Genomic DNA, 25,361 nt, shown 5'->3' with positions numbered 1-25,361 from the left:
GGAGTCGATCACCTTTACAATTGCACCCAAAACCATAAGATACCTAAGAACAAATGTAACCAAAGAGGCGAAGAATCTATACTCAGAAAATTATAGAATACTCACGAAAGAAATTGAGGAAGACACAAAGAAATGGAAAAATGTTCCATGCTCATGGATTGGAAGAACATATATTGTGAAGATGGCTATGCTACCTAGAGCAATCTACACATTTAATGCAATCTCTATCAAAATACCATCAACTTTTTTCAAAGAAATGGAACAAATAATCCTAAAATTTGTATGGAACCACAAAATACACTGAAGAGCCAGAGGAGTGTTGAAAAAGAAAAACAAAGCTGGTGGCATCACAATTCCTGACTTCAAGCTCTAAGACAAAGCTTTAAGCATCAAGACAGCATGGTACTGGCACAAAAACAGACACATAGATCAATGGAACAGCATACAGAGCCCAGAAACAGACCCTCAGCTCTATGGTCAAGTAATCTTCGACAAAGCTGGAAAGAATGTTCAATGGAAAAAGGACAGTCTCTTCAACAAACAGTGTTGAAAAAATTGGACAGCCACATGCAAATGAATGAAACTGGACCATTTCCTTACATCACACAGAAAAATAGACTCAAAATGGAGGAAAGACCTCCATGTGAGACAGGAATCCATCAAAATCCTCAAGAACACAGGCAGCAACCTCTTAGACCTCAGCTGCAGCAACTTAGAACTTAGCTGCAGAAACATCGCCAAAGGCAAGGGAAGCAAGGGCAAAAATGAACTACTGGGACTTCATCGAGATCAAAAGCTTTTCCACAGCAAAGGAAACAGTCCGCAAAACCAAGAGACAACTGACAGAATGGGAGAAGATATTTGTAAATGACATATCAGATAAAGGGCTAGTATCCAAAATCTATAAAGAGCTTATCAAACTCAACACGCAAAGAACAAATAATCCAATGAAGAAATGGGCAGAGGATATGAACAGACGTTTCTGCAAAGACATCCAGATGGCCAACAGACACATGAAAAAGTGCTCCACATCACTTGGCATCGGGGAAATACAAATCAAAACCACAATGAGATAACCACCTCACACCAGTCAGAATGGCTAAATTAACAAGTCAGGAAATTATAGATGCTGGCAAGGATGCAGAGAAAGGGGAACCCTCCTACACTGTTGGTGGGCATGCAAGCTGGTACAGGCACTCTGGAAAACAAAAAGTTTAAAATAGAACTAACCTACAACCCAGCAATTGCACTACTGGGTATTTACCCCAAAGATACAAATGCAGTGATCCACAGGGGCACAAGCCCCTCTATCTTTATAGAAGCAATGTCCACAATAGCCAAACTATGGAAAAAGCCCAGATATCCATTCATAGATGTCCATCAAAAGATGAATGGGTAAAGAAGATGCAATATATATATATATATATATATATATATATACACACACACACATATATAGATATACACACATATATACACATGTATATATATACATATTTCATTTTTTGATAGCTGTATAATATTCCACTGTGTTGTGTGTGTGTGTGAGTGTGTATATATTCCATTGTGTCGTGTGTCTGTGTGTGTATATATATATACATATATATTCCACTGTGTTGTGTCTATATATATAGAGACACACAACACAGTGGAATGATATATGTATATATACACATATACATATGTGTATGTATGTGTATATACACATACACATACATATACACACACATACACATATACACACACACACACACACACACACACACACCCCACAATGGAATATTATACAGCTATTAAAAATGAAATCTTGCCATTTGCAACAACATGGATAGAACTAGAGGGGATTATGCTAAGTTAAATAAGGCAAGCAGAGAAAGACAATTATCATATGATCTCTCTGATATGAGGAATCTGAGAGGTGGGGGGTTTGTGGGGGTTAGGGAAAGAAAAAAACTATTTTGAACTGAATCATAATGAGCATCCCAATAAAATTTTATGGAATCCAGCTAAAGCCAGTGATTAGAAGAAAATTTATAGCCCAAAATACATATATTAGATGATCTTATACTCTATCTCAAAACTTTAAAAAGAACATCAAATCAAATCAACACGTTGCCCCCTTCATTCTGCTCTTAAACCTACCCACTGAATATTTTATTTCCATTATGGTTTTTTCCATTAGGTTCTTTTTTCTGTATCTTTTGAGGCCTTGTTTCTTTGTGAAAGCCTTCTATATTTTCATTTGTTTCAAGTGTGTGTATATTTGCTCACTGAAGCATTTTATAATGGTTGCTTTAAATTCCTTGTCAAATAATTCCAATATCTGTTCATTTTTTGTTGTATCTAGAGATTGTCCTTTATCATTCAAATTGAGATATCTGATTCTTTATATGAGGAATGATATTCATTTGTATCCTGGATATTTTAGGTACTATGAAAGTCTGGATCTTATTCAGATCTATTTCAGCAGCCTTCCTGTAAAATCATGTCCTTTAGAGAAAGGAGTCACTACCTCATTCTTGCCAGATCTGGAAAAATTCTAAGCTCCCCACATGGACTTGATGACACAATGGGGATGGAAGAATTCATTCCTAGCAGGTATAGATGAAAGCCTTGACTTCCTACTAATCTGTTTCTGAAACCTGTCTGGAGGGAAAAGACAGATGGTAGAGGGTTGAAATCTAGGCTCCCCATTTGAAAATGCTGAAGTAAGAGAGCAGGGTTGCAGTATTTTCCTCTGGTGTTTGGCTGGAATAGGGCAATTACTGCCATTATGTATTCTGTCTTGCTAAGCCACCCCTTTCCTATTCCTTTGGGGAAAGAGAGTAAATTTTCTTGTGCTTTTTTTGTTTGTTCCCATTGGTGTTTGGGAGTTTTACGCTTATGTTGCACTCAGTCTGGGATTTATAAAAGGCAAAAAGAAAACTCAGGAAACTCACTGCACCTTTTATTTCCTTAGATCCCAGAGTCCCTAGTTTATCTTTCTCCTCTCTGCCTTTCAGAGTCCTCTTTTTTTAAAAAATTTATTTTTTATTTATTTTCAGCATAGCAGTATTCATTATTTTTGCATTACACCCAGTGCTCCATTCAATATGTGCCCTCTATAATACCCACCACCTGGTACCCCAAACTCCCACCCCCCCCACCACTTCAAACCCCTCAGACTGTTTTTCAGAGTCCATAGTCTCTCATGGTTCACCTCCCCTTCCAATTTATCCAAATTCCCTACTCCTCTCTAATGCCCCTTGTCCTACCACCCTGAACGCGCCCGATCTCGTCTGATCTCGGAAGCTAAGCAGGGTCGGGCCTGGTTAGTACTTGGATGGGAGTCCTCTTTTTTTTATTTATTTTTTATTTTCAGCATAACAGTATTCATTATTTTTGCACCACACCCAGTGTCCCATGCAATCCGTGCCCTCTATATTACCCACCACCTGGTACCCTGACCTCCCACCCCCTGCCCCTTCAAAACCCTCAGATTGTTTTTCAGAGTCCACAGTCTCTCATGGTTCACCTCCCCATCCAATTTCCCCCAACTCCCTTCTCCTCTCTAACTCCCCATGTCCTCCATGCTATTTGTTATACTCCACAAATAAGTGAAACCATATGATAATTGACTCTGTCTGCTTGACTTATTTCACTCAGCATAATCTCTTCCAGAGTCTTTGTATGCTTTCTTTATACATAATGTCCAGAGTGTTAGCTGTATTTAACAAAATAGGGAAAAGTTTTTATTCCATCTTCTCTGGAACTAGAAAACTCTGTATCCATTTCAAAAGTGAATCCATTATTATAATTTTCCCTAGAAAATACTCCAGCCAAAATGATATCGCAATGAATTATTTCACTCTTTTAAGAAAGAGATAAATTAAATTTTATACAATCTATCCACAGACAGAAAACTACCTTAATTCATTTTATTAAGCCATCACAAACTTGATACAAAAATCTAACAAGGATATGGTTAAAAAGAAAAATCAAGAACCTAGTATAAAAAAAAAAAAGAACCTAGTTTTCATGAATACAGATGGAAAAAAAATCCTAAAAAATAATTAGGACACTGAATAAAGTGTTACATAAAAAGAACAATAGATTACATCTAAATGGAGGTAGAAATGTAAAGGTGATTTAACATTCAAAAACCAAAACACAAGTTTATAATATTATTTTAAAAAGAAATATCAAATAGCAACATTTAGAGAGGCATAAAATTATTGTAAGATTATTGTTCTGTTTTTAAACCTATGGAAAAAGTTTCATTTTGCCTTTTCTTCTGTTCATGTAATTAGCTACTTGAAAGCACTCCCCTTTTTCATCTCTATATATCCCTACAATGTTAACATCAAGTGAAAGGTCTTTCATATAATGGGATTTCAAATAGGAATAAACTTAAAGAAACAGAACAAATGTCTATAATGTTATTAAAGTATTGTTGGCTATTACTTTGTTAAAATTGTATTTGATACACAGTATTCATTAGTTTTGGCTGTACAACATAATGATTCAAGAAATCTATAGGTTATGCTATGCTCAGCACAACTGTAGCTCCCATCAGCCACCATTCAATGCTAGTATAATACAATTGACTATATTCCCTGCCCTGTAACTTTTCTTCTGATGATTTATTCATTCATAACTAGAAGCTTGTATCTCCCACTCCCCTTCACCCATTTTGCCCATCACCACACTCACCCCTCCAACAACCATCAGTTCTCAGTATTTCTGGGTCTGTTTCTACTTTTTGTTCATAAGCATCTGTTTTGTTTCTTAGATTCCACATATGAGTGAAATCATATAGTATTTGTCTTTCTATCCAACTATTTCACTTAGCATAATACCCTCTAGATCCTCACCACATATTCTTTATCCATTCATCTATAGATGGACACTTGGGTTCCTTCCACATCTCAGCTATTATAAATAACGTCACAATAAACATAGGGGTGCATACCTTTTCAAATTACTGTTTTCATTTTCTTTGGGTAAATACACAGGACTGGAATTAGTTGAATATAGAATTTCTATTTTTAATTTTTTGAGGAAGCTCCATACTCTTTTCCACAATTTGCATCCCCACCAAAAGTGCATGAGGGTTCCTTTTTCTCCACATACTCATAAACATTTGTTGTTTCTTGTCTTTGATTTTAGCCATTCTGACAGTTGTGAGGTGGAATCTCACTGTAGTTTTTTTTTAATTTTTTATTTCTTTTCAGCGTAACAGTATTTATTGTTTTTGCACCACACCCAGTGCTCCAAGAAATCTGTGCCCTCTCTAATACCCACCACCTGGGTCCCCCAACTTCCCACCTCCCACCCCTTCAAAACCTTCAGGTTGTTTTTTAGAGTCCATAGTCTCTCATGGTTCATCACCCCTTCCAATTTCCCTCAACTCCCTTCTCCTCTCCATCTCCCCTTGTCCTCCATGCTATTTGTTATGCTCCACAAATAAGTGAAACTATATGATAATTGCCTCTCTCTGCTTGATTTATTTCACTCAGCATAATCTCTTCCAGTCCCGTCCATGTTGCTACAAAAGTTGGGTATTCATCCTTTCTGATGGAGGCATAATATTCCATAGTGTATATTGACCACATCTTCCTTATCCATTCGTCCTTTGAAGGGCATCTTGGTTCTTTCCACAGTTTGGCGACTATGGCCATTGCTGCTATAAACATTGGGGTACAGATGACCCTTCTTTTCACTACATCTGTATCTTTGGGGTAAACACCCAGGAGTGCAATTGCAGAGTCATAGGGAAGCTCTATTTTTAATTTCTTGAGGAATCTCCACACTGTTTTCCAAAGTGCCTGCACCAACTTGCATTTCCACCAACAGTGGAAGAGGGTTCCCCTTTCTCCACATCCTCTACAACACACGTTGTTTCATGTCTTGCTAATTTTGGCCATTCTAACTGGTGTAAGGTGGTATCTCAATGTGGTTTTAATTTGAATCTCCCTGATGGCTAGTGATGATGAATATTTTTCATGTGACTTATAGCCATTTGTATGTCTTCACTGGACAAGTGTCTGTTCATATCTTCTGCCCATTTTTTGATATGATTGTTTGTTTTGTGTGTGTTGAGTTTGAGGAGTTCTTTATAGATCCTGGATATCAAGCTTTTGTCTGTACTGTCACTTGCAAATATCGTCTCCCATTTTGTGGGTTGCCTCTTCATTTTGTTGACTGTTTCCTTTGCTGTGCAGAAGCTTTTGATCTTGATGAAGTCCCAAAAGTTCATCTCTGCTTTTGTTTCCTTTGCCTTTGGAGTCATATCTTGAAAGAAGTTGCTGTGGCTGATATTGAAGAGGTTACTGCCTATGTTCTCCTCTAGGATTCTGATGGATTCCTGTCTCACATTGAGGTCTTTTATCCATTTCGAGTTTATCTTTGTGTACGGTGTAAGAGAATGGTCGAGTTTCATTCTTCTACATATAGCTGTCCAGTTTTCCCAGCACCATTTATTGAAGAGACTGTCTTTTTTCCACTGTATATTTTTTCCCATTTTGTCGAAGATTATTTGACCATAGAGTTGAGGGTCCATATCTGGACTCTCTACACTGTTCCACTGGTCTATGTGTCTGTTTTTATGCCAATACCATGCTGTCTTGGTGATCACAGCTTTGTAGTAAAGCTTGAAATCTGGTAACGTGATGCCCCCAGTTTTATTTTTGTTTTTCAACATTTCCTTAGCGATTCGGGGTCTCTTCTGATTCCATACAAATTTTAGGATTATTTGCTCCAGCTCTTTGAAAAATACCAGTGGCATTTTGATCAGAATAGCACTACAAGTATAGATTGCTTGACTTATGTTGAAAATAAAAAATAAATTTTAAAAATAAAGTATGGATAGCTCTAGGCAGTATAGACATTTTAACAATTTTATTCTTCCGATCCAAGAGCATGGAATGTTCTGCCATCTTTTTGTGTCTTCTTCAATTTCTTTCATGAGTGTTCTGTAGTTCCTCGAATACAGTTCCTTTACCTATTTGGTTAGGTTTATTCCCAGGTATCTTATGGTTCTTGGTGCTATAGTAAATGGAATCAATTCTCTAATTTCCCTTTCTGTATTTTCATTGTTAGTGTATAAGAAAGCCACTGATTTCTGTACATTGACTTTGTATCCTGCCATGTTGCTGAATTGCTGTATGAATTCTACTGTTTGGGGGTGGAGTCTTTTGGGTTTTCCATATAAAGAATCATGTCATCTGCGAAGAGAGAGAGTTTGACTTCTTCATTACCAATTTGGATACCTTTTATTTCTCTTTGTTGTCTGATTGCTGTTGCTAGAACTTCTAATACTATGTTGAACTAGAGTGATGAGAGTGGGCATCCTTGTCGTGTTCCTGATCTCAGCAGGAAGGCTGCAACCTTTTTCCCATTGAGGATGATATTTGCTGTGGGTCTTTCATAGATAGATATGATGAAGTTCAGGAATGTTCCCTCTATTTTGTTCCCTATACTTTGAAGCGTTTTATTCAGGAACAGATGCTGGATTTTGTCAAATGCTTTTTCTGCATCAATTGAGAGGACCATGTGGTTCTTCTCTCTTCTCTTATTAATTTGTTCTATCACATTGATTGATTTGTGAATGTTGGACCATCCTTGTAGCCCAGGGATGAATCCCACCTGGTCATGGTGGATAATCTTTTTAATGTGCTGTTGGATCCTGTTTGCCAGGATCTTGTTGAGAATCTTAGCATCCATATACATCAGTGATATTGGTCTGAAATTGTAGTTTTGATTTGTATTTCCCTGATAATTAGTGGTGTTGAGTACCTTTTCATGTGTCTGTTGGCCATCTGTATATCTTCTTTGGAAAATATCTATTCAAGTATTCTGCCCACTTTTTAGTTGAATCATTTGTGGGGTTTTTTAGTGTTCGGTTGTATAAATTCTTTATGTTTTTGGATATTAACACTTTATGGGATATATCATTTGCATTATCTTCTCCTATTCAGTAGGCTGCCTTTTTGTTTTGTTAGTTTCCTCCACTGTGCAAAAACTTTTTAGTTTGATGTAGTCTCAATATTTTATTTTTGTTTCCTTTGGGTTAGCTATTACATTTTCAAAAATATACTCATCCCATCTCCTTGCTTCACAGTTTATCTATTACAAATGATCTTGAGTCTCCTTAAAGTCACATCCATCTTACTAATAAACATACTCTAGAGGTGGTAGTGTAATGTAAATGTGAATGAAGTTAAAATAATAAGATCTAGAATCATCATAGCATGGCCAGAGAGCCAGCTGAGTTAGAGGAGGCAGTTGGGAAGCCATGGAAATAGTGTACTGGAGTTAGAGGAGGTAGTTGCAAAGGAATGTAGATAGTGTATTGGCCATTCAGATGAGGCTGGGAACCCATAGCTTTGGTTATGGCATGCCAGTGTTTTCCCACCGCACCAAGGAAAAATGTACCACACTGACTTTTCCATTCTACAAAAAGAGCATCCTAAAAAGCTCTATGAGGGGAATGAGGCTTTACTCATTGAAAATAGGGAAAGAAGAAAATCTCTGATCCCAGTCTTTCTCCATTGTCATTACTCTCAAAAGTCAAAGATAAGTGGAGAATTACTGTTTCACTCTCTATTTACTTTTCATTTCCTATTTTTCATTTACAAATATTTTGACAACAGTTATAATTGTCTTTAAAAATGACACAGGATAATTCAAAATACACAATTATTTTAGAAAGTAGGTTAAAAAGTCAGAACTACACTATGCTCTCAATTTTATATGCAGTACATGCAAATGAATATGTTAAAATATTAATAGTTACTGCAACTGAAATTATGGATGTATTTTTCTTTCTTTGGGCTTTTCCAAGTTTTCTAGCTTTTCTGTGATAAGTAATATATTATTTATTTAATCAATAAATTATTAATTTATCAAAAAATAGTTTCTTGCTTGATAGACTATACTATAATTAGGTCTTTAAGACAATATCCCTAAAGTTTTAAGAGCTGCTACTACCTTCCACACAATTTAAAGATACTCTTTAAATGTCTTCTGGGATTACAAGGTCCCTTAGAAGAAAAGAAAGAATGATTTAAATAGAGCCATGGATAGGTCCTTTGGACATTTTTAGGGCCCTGAGATTAGAGAACACATATTTATTGATACAAATTCAAGACAGAATATTTTAGTAGGGATGACAGCCTTACTTTTGGTCTGTTCCCTTGGCACTAACCACAGTAATGTGAAATGGTGGTGTTCCTAACAGTGGGCCCCACAGCTCAAAAAGAAGAGAGCAAAAATATCAGCCAGAGGAAGGGCAACCACAATTTATCATCTGGACACAAAGAAAATGGTAAAATCCTAGAAAAAGGAACTATAAATGGATGAGTGTGCCTGTGTCTAAAACTATGTCCTTTTTTAGAAACTGAACTCTCAATAGGCAATGCTACCTACTTGTGTGGGGAGCAGGTAAGAATCCTACACTAAGAACTGAATAGAAAGCACTAAGGAGTTGTAAAGATTTGTTTCAGAAAGAGAAGGAGAACTGGAAATGATAAATCATAAATAATTTATGTTTTCTGTTTTTAAAATTTTTTCCTTCAAACTGATTTTAAACTTCCAGAAAATTTACAAAGTTGGTTCAAAGAGCTCCCTTATATATCTCACCTAACCTCGAATGTTAACATCTTACAGAACCATAGTACAAATATCAAAAATAAGAAAGTAACATTGGTACATTATATTGACTATGGACTTTATTCAAATTTCACCAATTTTCCATTAATGTCTTTTCCTATTTCAGGATCCTCCTCAGGATTCCACATTGTATATACTTGTTATTTCTCCCTTATCTCTTCCATTCCAATTTATAACTGTTCCTCAATCCTTTTTATTTTTTACTAATTTGAAAAATTCCAAATAAAAAAATGAAAAAATGGACTAAAATAATTATTATATCAAGGAAGTATCTTGAGTACCTATGAGCATAATTTTAAACTATTCATTTCTCCTTAGGATGAAAAAGGGAAAATGTCAGCCTGAGAGACTGGATTAAATTAACACATTGTATACTCATTCTGTGTCAAGGATTATTACATATCACAAATAATTTTCAAAACAATTCTATAAAGTAGGTGCTAGTATGCTTATATTACAGATGACAACACATCATGTTCAGGGAAGAAAGTGTCTTAGGATCGGTACAGTTATGAAGACCTAGAGCAGAGAGTGGACTGGGATCCTAAGTTCTCTGACTCCAAGCCAATTGTTCTTTCCTTCAAGACATGGTATTTTTTTTACACAAATATATCTTGTCAGTGGTCTGGACAAAGGGTTAAAGAGATTAGGGCACAGTAGACTTCCATAACACAGTCTTAGAGATGGTCAGAGCCGGCAGGAGTGAGACTACCGCTCAGGCAGAAGTTCCCACCAGATAAGAGCTAAACATTTTTGCTGTGTTTCCAGGAGGAAAAAAAAAAAAAAACTGCATGTGGTTTCCACAGTGAAGGAAAACTAAAAAAAACAACAGGATAATTCTCAATACCATGTAGAAAGAAGAGAAAAGGCCTTTGCTTTTTGTCTTTGCCTTTGTTCATTCCACCTTATCCATTTTCTTTTGAGGCACATCGGGCTTATTTATTCAGACAAGCACTGGGGATCTCCTGTGAGGGACGTTTCATATTGTGAGGAACAAAGATGCTTTATAAACAATAGGGGACACTATGTCTGGAAATAGAATTCAATACCTAGTACTAGGAATTTTCTCCTGAGGATGCTTTACAGGATAGCTGTCATATAGCCTGATATAAGAGGCCCACAGGGAAAAATATGAAATGCTGGATGTATTTATATACTTTATATACAAACTTCTGTTAATAGATACAGGTAGAAGACAGTAGAGGCACGTGACCCATGAGTCTCAGAATTTTCTTCCCTTGCATAGGTGGTGCCCAATGGTGAAAAACAATCTAAGGACAGGGCCTTTGGGGAAGATGAACAAAGCTCAGAAAGCCAAGAAATTGAAACTTTACCTTTTTATGGACAAAGAAAAAGAAGCAAAAGTAACAGAAGTTCCTGCTATTTCCCCATAGTCTTGGGTTTCAGGCAGTTATCTCCTCTCTTTTTACTACATAATCCTATTGCTGCATCCTGGTTGCTAACCCTGGTTACATTCCAAATAATGGGCTCTGGCATCCCTTTGTAAAAAGTGGGCTGTGTCAGTATGTCTTCTCAGAGTGGATGTATTTGTAAGATTGACTGAAATCAGAATGTTAAAAGGCATTAATTATTGTATGAAATAAAGCACCAGAACATCTCAAGTCAATTTCCAGTCCACTGACTGTTCTTTTCCCTTCTTGGGTTTTAGAGAAAACTGAAGCCAACAAATAACTGGACCTTTTGGCTTCTTCAGTAATCTCCTAATCATTAGAAAGAATACAGAGATATCAATCTTTGCCCCAGGGTAGTTTCCTATTAAGAATTTCTTTTTTTTTTATTTCTATAATCAGAAATATAGTTTTATTAAAGAAAAATGTGAAAAATATGTAAAAGTTTAGAAAATTTTAACTACCTCACAACCAAATCTGATAAAGAAAACCATAGTTAATATTTTTTTTAAGATTTTATTTATTTGTCAGAGAGAGAGGGAGAGAGAGCAAGCACAGGCAGACAGAATGGCCGGCAGAGGCAGAGGGAGAAGCAGGCTCCCTGCCGATCGAGGAGCCTGATGTGGGACTCGATCCCAGGACGCTGGGATCATGACCTGAGCCGAAGGCAGCTGCTTAACCAACTGAGCCACCCAGGCGTCCCCATAGTTAATATTTTGATGAGGTTTCTTTCAGCTATGCACATATAGGATAATTTATATTGTGTGAGACTTGTTTTAATCTGACAATCTCGTATCATGAGGATTTTTCTTTGTCCTCAACTATTCTCCAAGACTGCAATTTTCTTTTTTTTTAAGGTTTTGTTTATTTATTTGAGAGAGGGAGAGAGTGTGAGCAGGAGGAGAAATAGAAGAGGAAAGAGTGGGACAGAAAGAATCTCTCCAGCAGACTTGTGCTGAGCTCGGAGTCTAACACAGGGCTCAACTCATGACCCTGATATCACGACCTGAGCAGAACCAAGAGTCAGACGCTCAACTGACTGAACCACCCAGGTGCCCAGCAAAACTGAAATTTTCAATGGTATAACAAAAGAAGGTATGTTTTCTCACATATTATATAGTAAGTCCTATCACCACATACCAGATTTCCAGAATCCTTTTTAAAACTTTTTTTTTAAGATTTTATTTATTTATCTGAAAGAGAGAGTGAGAGAGAGAGAAAGATGATGAGCAGGGGGGGGAAGGGCAGAGGGGGAAGCAGACTCCCCACTGAGCAGGAAACCAGATGTGGGACTTGATCTCAGGACCCTGGGGTAATGACCTGAGCCAAAGACAGACACTTAAAAAACTGAGCCACTCAAGCGCCCAATTTTCAGAATCCTTAAAAAGAAAAATTATGACTGTTTGTTGGTTGTATATTTCAGAAAAATAATTATTAAATAATGATGATGAGGATGATGATGATAAGAGTAATGAAGTGACTTTTAGGGAAATACAGAGTTTCATCATTTAAAATCAAGTTGGTGTGTGTCTAAATTACTAAGTATTTAGAAAGAAAATTAAATTCTATCAAATGATTTTTTATCTATCTGGATGATCATATAGGGTTTTTTATTTACCAATTTGTTTGCCATATTATACTGATCAATTTCTAAATACTAATTTGAACTGCCTTGAATTTATGAAACTATTACACAGTTGGATTTGATTTTATATTTGTTTATGATTTTTATAGGTATATTTAAATGAAATTAAACCATAGTTTTATTCTGTCTTTGACACCTGGGGTATAAAAGTTATTTTAGCTGGATAAAATGACTTGAAAGCTGTTCCATAATTTTTTGGACATTAAACTCTTTATGTTGCACAGAAATTACTTGTTTCTGGGAAGTATAACCTCTTTCCTAAGTAATCGGTGTCTGGTGTCTATTTTGAAGATCAGTGTCTATCTTTATCCCAACTGGATTTCTGATAAAACTACAGTATCTACTGTGCTAAGAGTCGAATAAATGAAAGTTTCTATGAGAGAGGTAGCACAGTTCTGTGAAATCTCTCAAAATAGGAATCCTACCCAAACTAATTCAGGAAGATTTCCTAGAAAAGGGTAATAATGGGGAGGGGACTTTCCAATTTAAGATGAGAGCATCTACAAAAGAATAGAGAAGAACAAGAATGATGTTTAGGGTAAACTGTGAGGAGTTCAGTTTGGCTATGATAGAGCATAGGAAGAATGGTCACTAGTTGCTCCAGAAGGTCTATATTACAACATTTAGGGGTGACAATCTGGTTGCAGGAGAGTCTTCTTGGAAGTACTGTATCAGACAAATACAAAACAACTAGAGCACAGCTGAGTTTTCATATGGTATTAACCGTGAATATCATGGTAACTTATACATGGAAAGATCAATGTGGGATAGAAAAAACAAGGCAAGAGTGTTTATATTCAACACACCTGAGGACCATGTAGCATTTTCAGAGGTAAAGAAGAGGATCTGTAATAGGTACTATAGAGTTGTGATAGAAAGGCTGATTCTTGATCTAAACTGACAGTTATTAAATCCTGATTCTAGTTACAAGATGTCGGGGAAGATATTTAACTTCCATTTATCTGTTTGCTCCTCTGTAAAACAGGGATAATAACAGCATCTCATACTGCTATTATACAAATTACTTACCTCATGGGTTTTCAATGAATATTAAATGAGTTAATAGGATAAAGTGCTTTGACAGTGCCTTGCACAGAATTAGTTCTCAATAAATGTTAGCTAGCTATTATTGGGTCAGCCATATGAACACTTATCAAAAGTCATAAAATCTTTGTTTCAGGAACTGTTATAAGCACAGTTTATATTCATTATCAGAAGGTTTCTTGCTACAAAATAAAAATAATATAGAAGACACCCAGGTGCCCAGGTAGGGGCACCGGGGTGACTCAGTTGGTTAGGTACCTGCCTTTGGCTCAGGCCATGATCCCAGGGTCCTGGGATCGAGCCCAACATCAGGCTGCCTGCTTCTCCCTCTTTCTCTGCCTGCTGCTCCCCCTGCTTATGCTCTCTCTGTGTCAAATAAATAAAATATTTTTTAAAAAAAGAAGAAAAGGACACAGAGATGCATTCCAACATAGCACATACAAAGATTAAGAGAAAAAATTACTTATCATTAAATACTAGTATTTTAGTATATTAATTTGCATGAAAAAAATATAAAATGTGCATCAAGGATTTTGTTGACAAAGAAAGAAGAGAAAAATTACAGAATTTAGAAGAATACATGTGTTAGGAAATGTTAGGAATACAAGTGACTTATACTGACATAGGAGAAAGCCAGGTTCTAAAAGAAACTGTACTTATGTGGACCCAGGCCACTTAACCCCTGGACGCTCCTTGCATCAATCTCAAATAGTTCCAGATTAATTCTAGACTAGCCCTTAAAAGAAGAATAGATATATGTCAACTTGAGACAAGAAAATATTCAGAGTCTGTCCATTAGGACCTCAAACTTTAGTGCTATCACCTTAAACACACTATATAAATTTTTATGAGTCAGTCAAAAAACTTAATAATTATAATCAATGATATAATTATACAAGTATTATAATTACAGATACAGTGTTTTAACCATGTATTATAATAGATACCTAAGATATTTTATGTAATTTAACACTCACAACAAATTGCCAAAGTTATTTCTTTCCCACATCTTACCATGAACCAACTGAAAGTCACACACAAAGCTAAATGGCATGGTATTAATTGTTCATGATGTGTTATTTTAAAAATAGAACCAGCTTCCTTTTTAAAAGATTTTATTTCAGAATACTCATTAATATTTAGATTTATATGTACATTTAGAATGATGTTGTCCTTATTATTTTATTGGATTGCCTCTGCTACTGCATGGCCCTATAAAGTACTGAATCTCTCAGTGCTTCACTTTCATCATCAATAAAGTTAAAGTTGTATCTATGCCTTTTCTGATACCCAGAGCTGAATGAAAAATCAAAATATTGCAGGTAAAAGTGATGTTTTAAACTAAATTATAAATTTAAATTTCCTGAAGTCATAAACTTATCTGAACTCCACAGGTGACACAGGCACATGCAGATGGGGAATTACTCAGCAGTCACTGAATTCTTTCTGGTGGGACTTTCCAAATACCCAGAGCTCCAGCTTTTTCTGTTCGTTCTCTGCCTCATCATGTATGCGATAATCCTCCTGGGAAACAGTCTCCTCATTGTTATCAGCATACTGGATTCTCACCTCCATACCCCCATGTACTTCTTCCTTGGGAACCTCTCATTCCTGGACATCTGTTATACATCATCATCCATTCTTCCAATGCTCATCATATTTAGGTCCAACACAAAATCCATCTCCTTCATTGGCTGTGCTCTGCAGATGGTTCCCTCCCTTGGGTTGGGCTCCACTGAGTGCGTCCTCTTGGCTGTGATGGCCTATGACCGGTATGTGGCCATCTGCAACCCACTGAGGTACCCCATCATCATGAACAGAGTGCTTTATGTGCACATGGCTGCTTGGTCCTGGGTCATAGGCTGTATGAATTCCTTAGTGCAAACAGCCCTGACAATGGTGTTGCCTTTCTGTGGAAATAACATTATTGATCATCTTACCTGTGAGATCCTAGCCCTTCTTAAACTCATATGTTCAGATATTTCCATGAATGTGCTTATCATGACAGTGGCAAGTAGTGTTTTACTGGTGATTCCTCTGCTGTTAATTTTCATCTCCTATATTTTTATCCTCTCTTCTATCCTGAGAATTAATTCTACTGAGGGGAGAAAGAAAGCTTTTTCTACCTGTTCAGCTCACCTGACTGTGGTTATATTATTCTATGGTTCAGCTCTTTTTATGTACATGAAGCCCATGTCAAAGGACACAAAAGCATCCAGTGCTGAAATCACCGGACTGTCTTATGGAATGGTAACCCCGTTGTTGAAACCCATCATCTACAGCCTGAGGAATAAGGAGGTGAAAGAGGCTGTGAAGAAAGTCTTGAGTAGATACTTAAAATCTTGGAAAATATGAAAATGTTTAGGACATGTGAACCCATCTGGAGAGACGTATTTTATGTAGTCCCAGATGAAGTTGCAGAGTTCAGTATAATGAAAGCATTGTGTTTGTAAGGCCTAATGTGTAATTCTCATTCTTACAACAGAGAATTTCCATGTAAATCTTTTCATATAATTGCAGCAGTCCTTCTAGTTATATGGAACCATGCCTCCTGATTTCATAGAGGTCATGATGGATGCTGTTTGTCTCTATGTATTGCCTTCTCTCTCTCATCTTTGCTCCCTTTCCCTTCTTTTACCTTTCTTTCTTTGCTCTCTTCTTTATCTTCTTTCTCAGTCTCCTCCAGGTATAAATGTATATATTGTTTTAGTCTGCCCAGCATCCTCTCATCTTGTAAAAGAACACATCTTTTTATTTTAAGGAATCAGCTGCCTCCCACGCTCAGTCTATATTTGGCTGAGGTTGACCACACTCTCTGGATCAAATGATAAGCATGAAACAAAGACTGGGCCAATGAAAAATGAACATCCCGGGGCACCTGAGTGGCTCAGTATGTTAAGCCTCTGCCTTCGGCTCAGGTCATGATCTCAGGGTCCTGGGATCGAGCCCCGCATCGGGCTCTCTGCTCAGCAGGGAGCCTGCTTCCTCCTCTCTCTCTGCCTGCCTCTCTGCCTACTTGTGATCTCTGTCTGTCAAATAAATAAAATCTTAAAAAAAAAAAATGAACATCCCCTAGCTACAGTGATTTATTCAGGGTAGCATGTGACTTAAGCCACGCTAATCACACTTAATTGCCGAAATGTTGCCTGAGCATCAAAGAAGAGTCACTCTTTTTTTCAACAGTTTCTAAGAGGTAGAACATATGCCCAGATCTTCTCCTGGACATCTTTATCAATAAATGGGGAGAGCCAGACTGAAAATGAAATCACGAAAGAGGAAGATAGAGCTGAGGGAAGAACTTAGGGTGTGCTTGATGTCATTATTAACTCCTGGTTCGAGGTGGGTCTTAAAAACATTAATGTTTGGACTTTTCAGTTATGTGAGCCAATAAAGTTCCTTTAATATATTGAATTCAGGGTGCCTGGCTGGCTCAGTGGGGTAAGCCTCAGCCTTCGGCTTGGGTCATGATCTTAGGGTCCTGGGATGGAGCCCTGCATCAGCCTCTGCTCAGCAGGGAGCCTGCTTCCCCCTCTCTCTCTGCCTGCCCCTCTGCCTACTTGTGATCTCTCTCTCTCTCTGTGTGTGTCAAATAAATTAATAAATAATCTTTTTAAAAAATATATTGAATTCATTTCCACTGTTTATAAGCCTATAAATCCTTACTAATGCATTCTCTTTTTCTTAGTTCCAGAGGTAGAATTTAGTGATTTGTCAGTTTCATTTAACACCCACTGTTCATTACTTCAAGTGCCCTCCTTAATGCCCATCTCTCAGTTACCCCATCCCCCCCACATACCTCCCCTCCAGGAACCCTCAGTTTGTTTCCTATAGTTAAAAGTCTCTTGTGGTTTGCCTCCCTCTCTGTTTTCCTCTTATTTTATTTTTCCTTCCCTTCCCCTATGTTCATCTGTTTTGTTTCTTAAATTCCAAATATGAGTGAAAATATATGGTATTTGTCTTTCTCTGACTCACTTATTTCGCTTAGCATAATACTCCCTAGATCCAGCCACGTCATTGCAAGTGGCAAGATCTTTCTTTTTGATGGCTAAGCGATATTCCATTGAATATATACCCCACCTCTTCTTTATCCAGTCATTTGTTGATGGACACCTGGGTTCTTTTCATAGTTTGGCTCTTGTGGATGTTGTTGCTATGAACATTGGGATGCAAATGCCTCTTTAAGCACTGTATTTGTATCTTTCAGGTAAATGCCTAGTGATGCAATTGCTGGGTCATAGGGTAACTCTATTTTATTTTATTTTATTTTATTTATTTGACAGAGAGAGATCACAAGTAGGCCAAGAGGCAGGCAGAGAGAGAGGCAGGCAGAGAGGGAGGAAGGGAAGCAGGCTCCCTGCTGAGTAGAGAGCCTGTTGCGGGGCTCGATCCCAGGACCCCGGGATCATGGCCTGAGCCAAAGGCAAGGCTTAACCCACTGAGCCACCCAGGTACCCCCAGGGTGATTCTATTTTTAACTTTTTTGAGGAACCTCCATACTGTTTTCCAGAGTGGCTGCACCAATTTGCGTTCGAACCAACAGAGTAAGAGGGTTCGCCTTTCTCCATATCCTCGTCAACATCTGCTATTTCCTAAGTCATTAATTTTAGCCATTCTGACAAGTGCGAGGTGGTATCTCATTGTTATTTGATTTGTATTTCCCTGTTGCTGGTGATGTTGAGTGTTTTCTCATGTGTCTGGTGGCCATTTGTGACAGTATGGTACTGGCACAAAAACGGACACATAGATCAATGGAACAGAATAGAGAACCCAGAAACAGACACTCAAATATATGGTCAACTCATCTTTGACAAAGCAGGGAAGAATATCCAATGGAAAAAAGACAGTCTCTTCAACTCCTAGACTCCTGGAATGAAACTGGACCACCTTCTTACACCACACACACACACACACAAATACACAACACACACACACAATCCCAAAATGGATGAAAGGCCTAAATGTGAGACAAGAGTCCATCAAAATCCTAGAAGAGAGGGGCTCCTGGGTGACTCAGTTAAGCACCAGCCTTTGGCTCAGGTCATGATCCCAGGGTCCTGGGATCAAGCCCCACATTGGGCTTTATGTTCAGCAGGGATTCTGCTTCTCCTTCTTCTTCTGCCTCTCCCCTTGCTTGTGTTCTCTCTCTCTCAAATAATAAATAAAATCTTTTTCTAAAAAAATCCCTGAGGAGAACATAGGCAGCAACCTCTTCGACTTTGGCTGTACCAACTTCCTGCTAGATACATCTCCAAAGGCAAGAGAAACAAAAACAAAAATGAACTACTGGGACTTCGTTAAGATAAAATCTTACTCATCCTCTCCCTTTCCCTCTCCCTCACTAGCTCCGGGCTCTAACTTTTCCTCTGTATATCCCTTTTTCCTGATTCTTCAGAATACTGTTTGTGTCTCTCCCTCTCGCTGTCATTTTGTGACTGTTTCCATCTCTTTCTCACTCTTGCTCTTTCATCTTCTGTCTCAAAAACTTGTCTTTTTTAAGAATACTGTTGTTCCCAAATTCCCCAGCACTCAGGAGTCACTTCTTCCTTTAGTACAAATTATAAAAATATAATAATTACAATAATATAACCTTCATGCTGCATTAATACACACAATTTATCCCCCCTTGAAAATATTGCTGAGGACTTTTTACATTTTCTTAGTTCTTGGTCAACTTTTCTCCAGACAGCTTTACTGTTCTTCTCTATCACTTTTCTGATTATCTTACAATTATTTTTCATTGTACTTAAGTTCTCTACAGCCCATCTCACACCCCAAAGAGTATATACAAAACACATACATTCAAGAGGTTGTCACATTTAACAGACTACTTCGCTTGAGAATAAAATAAAGTGATGCAGAAAAAAAAAACTCTACCTCATTACTGAATATCACTGCTCCTAGGACCTACCAGACATACTCCCTCATAAGGGCCTCTTGAAGCCATTTCCCTGTTTAGCTCCTGGCTAGTCACCTTCTGCTTCCTCTACAACATTAGGCTTAACCCAATAAAAACATATGGGTAGACAACTAAAAGCACTCCTCCTTATGGTCCTTCTCAAAGGGGTGAGTCTACCCCCAAAACAGATGGGATCTTCTACTCTTATAATTATAGAAGAGAAGTTCAGGCACTTTTAAAAACAATGTGTCTTCAGGACGCCTGGGTGGCTCAGTCCTTGGGGCACCTAGGTGGTTTAGTTGGTTAGACATCTAACTCTTGATTTTGGCTCAGGTCATGATCTCAGTGTTGAGATCAAGCCCCACACTGGTCTCCACACTCAGAATGGAGATTGCTTGAGATTCTCTCTCCCCTTTTCCCTTTGCCCCTACCCCCACTTTTGCTCTCTAGATAAATTAATTAATTAGTTTTTAAAATCTTTTAAAAAAATGTATCCTCACTATCACACCAGTAATTTAGAAATATTGGATCCCAGCACCTTGTAGATTTCAACTACTTCAAAAATAAAAAAACATGTGGGATATCTGGGTGGCTCAGATGGTTAAGCTTCTGCCTTGGGCTTAGGTCATGATCCCAGAGTCCTGGAATTGAGTCCCATATTGGGCTCCTTGCTCAGTGGGGAGGCTGCTTCTCCCTCTACCTGCTGCTTCCCCTGCTTGTGCTCTTGCTCTCTCTCTCTCTCTCTCTCTGACAAATAAATAAATAAATAAAAACTTAAAAAAAAAAAAAAAAAAAAGCAGGGGCACCTGGGTGGCTCAGTGGGTTAAGCCTCTGCCTTCAGCTCAGGTCTTGGTCTCAGAGTCCTGGGATCGAGCCCCACATTGGGCTCTCTGCTTAACGGGGAGCCTGCTTCCCCCTCTCTCTCTGTCTGCCTCACTGCCTACTTGTGATATCTCTGTCAGATAAATAAATAAAATCTTGAGAAAAAAAAACAAGAATAAGAAACACGTAATAATCAAAAGATACCTCTATCATCTAAACCCATCTAATGAAATAAAAGATTTTGTGATAAAAAAAAATTTCTTCAGGAAAACCTCTGAAATATATTATCAACTAAAACAGGCTATCTCCTCACTGTCACCAAAAATGATCTTGGTCTAAATTATTTGTAGGATTTCTCATGCAATTACTAGATATCAATATCAGATATCAAGTATTGTATCTACCTCCAAAGGAAATAAGATTCTAATCTACCAAATAATATTTAAAGGTCAGTTAACACAAGAGTCAAATCACATGGATTTACAAGCATCTAGCTCAACACTTAATGCTTGAATATCCTCTAACACATCAATTATGAGTGGTTATCCATCCTTTCTTGCAGTGGTAACCTCACCACCTCCTGAGAGAATTTAATCAATAGTTACTAGAAACATCTTCTTATATGAAGCCAAAACTGGTCTTTTATATTTTCCACTTTTTATTCTTAGTCATAAACTTTAGGAAAATAAACTTGAGTTTATTTTTAGAACTAGAATTAGTTTATATTTCAGAGTATGCAACTAGTTCTTAAAATTAATGGAGATAGTTCAACTCACTCATGCATTCAACAAACATCTGAATTATCTAGACTCTTCTAGATAAGGCAAAACAATATGAACATTAATGTCTGAGAAAGAATTTGAACACAGATCTGTTTTATTCTAAAGGCCACTTCGTATCTTTTGCTCCCTTCTACTACCCTGTGATTATAGCTTGGACAACCTTTCAGCCTGGATATTACAGTAATGTTCTAATTGGTTTCACAATCTCTGAATTTTTCCTAACTTAATGCAATCTGTCTACCTTCTAAATTAATCTTTCTAATTCAAGGTGTTCATCATCACTAACAATTCAAAAACTTAGTCTGGTTTTCCAACTAAAATGCAAACACACTGACATGATATTAATGTCCCTCCACAAAATGGTCACCACCTAAAATTCTAGTATTATCCCATAGAGCAAACTCATCCATTCTCATTGTTTCAATGAACCACAAATAAAATGATGAATCCAAATCTACAGGTACATCACACATTTTCTCTAGGGGATTTTACAGTGTTATCTCATCTAAGTGCAATAAATGAAACACATTTATTTCACTCATCATGTTATCTTGCACCATATTGTCTTCCTGCCATTTTCCCATTACAAAATGCTTTTTCATGAGTACCTTCCTGCTCTTTTGATAATTTCCAAAATTCTCAAATTGAAAGCATGACATCAGCAAGATGGCAAAATAGAAGGTCCCCAGGTCTAGTCTCCACACAGAAACACTGATTCGGTAACCATCCATAGAGTCAAGTGTCTTTGTGCAAGCTTCAGGACCCAGTTAAGAGGATGCAACATATCACTGAGGAAAAGTTGTTTGAGAAAGTAGGACAATACCCCAGTAGCAAGACCATCAACTGTGGGCCTGCAAGACCCAGAAGCAGCCCTATCCATCCATGGACTTAGCTCTAGTACTACATGCTCTTGGACTTGCCACCAGCCCTCCTCTTAAGCAGAGCTGGTGTGAACAACACCCAAATGGTGTCCACTAACAGTCCCACCCCATCTACAGTCTGACTGTGGACCTGGAAGCAACCCCTTGTTTTACACCAGTCCCATCCACCCAGGGACCCAATATGAGCTACACATGAACAAACCCCTACTAATAAATCCACCCACCACAAACCCAACTGCAGACATAGAAGTAGCCCTGTGACCCAGTTCCAGCCTCACTTGACAGAGATCCCAGAGGTAGTCCTATCTTCTCCAGCAGGAGAAGGTCATTACCTGCCAAAATCGGTCTGTAAAGACTGGAAGAAGTTAATGGTCCTTCAAATGCACAGTCACCTACAAAAGGCTACAAGGATAATGAAAAATAAAACAAAAATGAAACTTCCAAAAAAGAAAAACCAAAGAGGGAAGGAGAAAACTTTTGGAGGTAATGGATAAGTTTACAGTATTAATAGTGATGATGGCTTTACAGGTGTATAGTTATCTCCAAACATATAAAGTTTTACAAATTAAGTATCTAGAGTTTTTGGTATGTCAATCATACTTTAATAAAAGTAGTTAAAGAACTCTTAAAATGACCTACAAATTTGCCCAAGATCTAGATCCTTTATAACTCCTCAGCCTCATCTTTTACCCCTGTTTATCTCTCCCCACTGTTGGGTACCCTGTGTTTCAGGTGGATTTCTTTTCATTCTTAGAGCTATCACTTCACTTTCCTCTCTCTTTCTCCCTCTCTCTCTCTCACATACACAAACACACACTCACACACGCACATTTCTATGTTGATGAATCTCTTTTTATCTCAAAATCTAAGTGTTTAGACTCCAGTCAATGTGCTTTGCCATAATCCATGCTTGTTTGTTTGTTTTCTTGTTTGTTTTGATAAAGAAAATAACGATAATATAATCCCACTGCTAGAAAGACTCACATCTTGATTGGCGTCCAAGCTAGGAATCAGTTTCCAAATTCACACTGATATACTACTTACCATGTTACACAGTTTGGTACCCTCACTAAGAGAAAAAATTGGGATGACATCATTTACTAATATAATAACTAAAGAAATATAAGATACACTATCTTTGCAAAACTAGAAGTTAAAATCATTTTACTACTCTTCCCAGTGGCAAAACAGTCCCAGGAGATTCAAGAAATTTAAATTGTGACATACTGGTAGGAATTTTTGACTTGAGATTACAAATATTTCTGACAAATTTTTTAAAAGTTATGCTCTATATAAAGAAACCATCAAATGTCTTATGATTATACAAATAAATAAGTAAATGGTGTCAAATACTCAAGTTTTGAAATTCTCTATCAATATGATTATATAATTGGGTAACTCCTTAAGACATTTAAATAAAATAAATAAGTGTGTCATTGAGGAAGAAGCTAGTTTATGCTACCTTTTTTGAGGAAACAAGGCAGCATTGTGTGTGACTAATTGAAGGTTCAAATATCTAAATGTATAAAGTAAATAAAATAAACAAAATACAGGATTTTTTTCACATCACCAAGAGATTATTCTTTATTAAACCAGTCTGTACGAGATTTCCAGAAATAGAAGTTTTTTTCCCAATAGTAAAAATGCATATCTTTTAAACTCACAGGAAACTTGTCAAGTTAAATGTGTGATGCAAAACAGACTCTAGTGGAGATAAGAGTGACATGAATTTTTTTTTTTTGTGACATGAATTTTTTTAAAGTGTCATTATAAATGTCCTTAAACTTTCAGGAAAAAAAAAAGTTATCCTATTTAAAAAGAAAAACTTTTTAATATATTGTTTGCAAGTCCAACAAGGGAATAATGAAAAATAAATTTTAATGGTCCCTTTGAAACTTAGTTTCCTATACTGAACAGTTAACAGTGTTTCGTTGTTATTCCTGGGGGATAGGAAGAAAGGAGAGGGAAGCAAGTTAAAGCATCAGTGATTAACCAAACTTAAATTCTAAGTAATGAGGAGAACGTTATAAATAAACTTCTGTCACATGATATGTTTTATGCTGAAGTATTCCATCTGTTTTTAGCTACTTCTGAAGGAACTACTGGTTCCTGTGAAACGTCACATTGAATAGACCACAGCAAAAGTATCTTTGTTATTCCTACAATACTTTTCTGTGGTCTCACATTCAATACCCACAAGGCAATGAAGATACTTTTGATTGCGTTATTCTTCTACATTCATGTAATAATCACCTATATATCTTGTAATGCTGTTCTTCAAACGAATAAATTATACAATTACTAACATTTACCTGGACCTATTCTAATATGGAACTGTAATGAGCACTAAGGATTTGAAGTTTAACCCAAAGAAGTTACACTATAACCTGAATGAAAGAAGGAACTCTTTTTCTGTGTTACTCACATTCTTACACAGATAAGGGATTTTAAAATTATTAAATTATGAGATATTATCGATTAGAGACTACTTAAATTAATAGTAGTTACACCGTGAGAGTGACTGAGTTGATTACAGGATATCAGGCACAATGTACATTATTGTTTTTTTAAAGAAAAAATTGGGACTTCAGCCAAAATAATTACCATTACTGCAATTAGTGAGATAGAGCTATTGGACATAAATTTTATGCATCAAATCTAAAAGATTTAATTTTCAAAGGACTTTGAATGGTACAATACCTCAGTGTTCAGGGCAGTGGTGAAAGAGATTATTGAACCAGACCAACAAGACTATACTTAAATGGCAAACAAAAAGAACATTCATCATATTAATCTTTGTTAAAAATGAAATTCTGGGGGGGTCTGAGTGGCTCAGTGGGTTAAACCTCTGCCTTCAACTTGGGTCATGACCCTGAGATCATGGGTCCTGGGAAAGAGCCCCACATCGGGCTCTCTGCTCAACAGGGAGCCTGGTTCCACCTCTCTCTCTGCCTGCCTCTCTGTCTACTTGTGATCTCTGTCAGATAAATAAATAAAAATCTTTTTAAAAAAATGAAATTCTGTCTTCATGGCAAATAGTCATTAATCAAAACAAAGGCCAGCTATAAAGAACTTCTCAAACTCAACACACACAAAAACAGATAATCATGTCAAAAAATGGTCAGAAGACATAGACACTTATCCAATGAAGACTTACAAATGGCTATCAGACACATGAAAAAATGTTCATCATCACTAGCCATCAGGGAGATTCAAATTAAAACCACATCG

General features: G+C 37.1%; 1 protein-coding gene across 1 annotated transcript; it reads left to right on the top strand.

Moving 5' to 3' along the window:
• Positions 1–15,156: 15,156 nt before the first annotated feature.
• On the top strand, positions 15,157–16,104 carry LOC122916877 (olfactory receptor 13D1-like). The gene has a single exon (XM_044264265.1). The coding sequence runs from the start codon at positions 15,157–15,159 to the stop codon at positions 16,102–16,104; it is 948 nt and encodes a 315-aa protein (XP_044120200.1).
• The last annotated feature ends 9,257 nt before the right edge of the window (positions 16,105–25,361 follow it).

This window comes from Neovison vison, chromosome 9 (assembly GCF_020171115.1).
Source record: "Neovison vison isolate M4711 chromosome 9, ASM_NN_V1, whole genome shotgun sequence".
In the NCBI taxonomy this organism is placed as follows: Eukaryota; Metazoa; Chordata; class Mammalia; order Carnivora; family Mustelidae; genus Neogale; species Neogale vison.
Note: the sequence above shows the minus strand (reverse complement) of the source record. Positions and strands in the feature narration are given on the sequence as shown.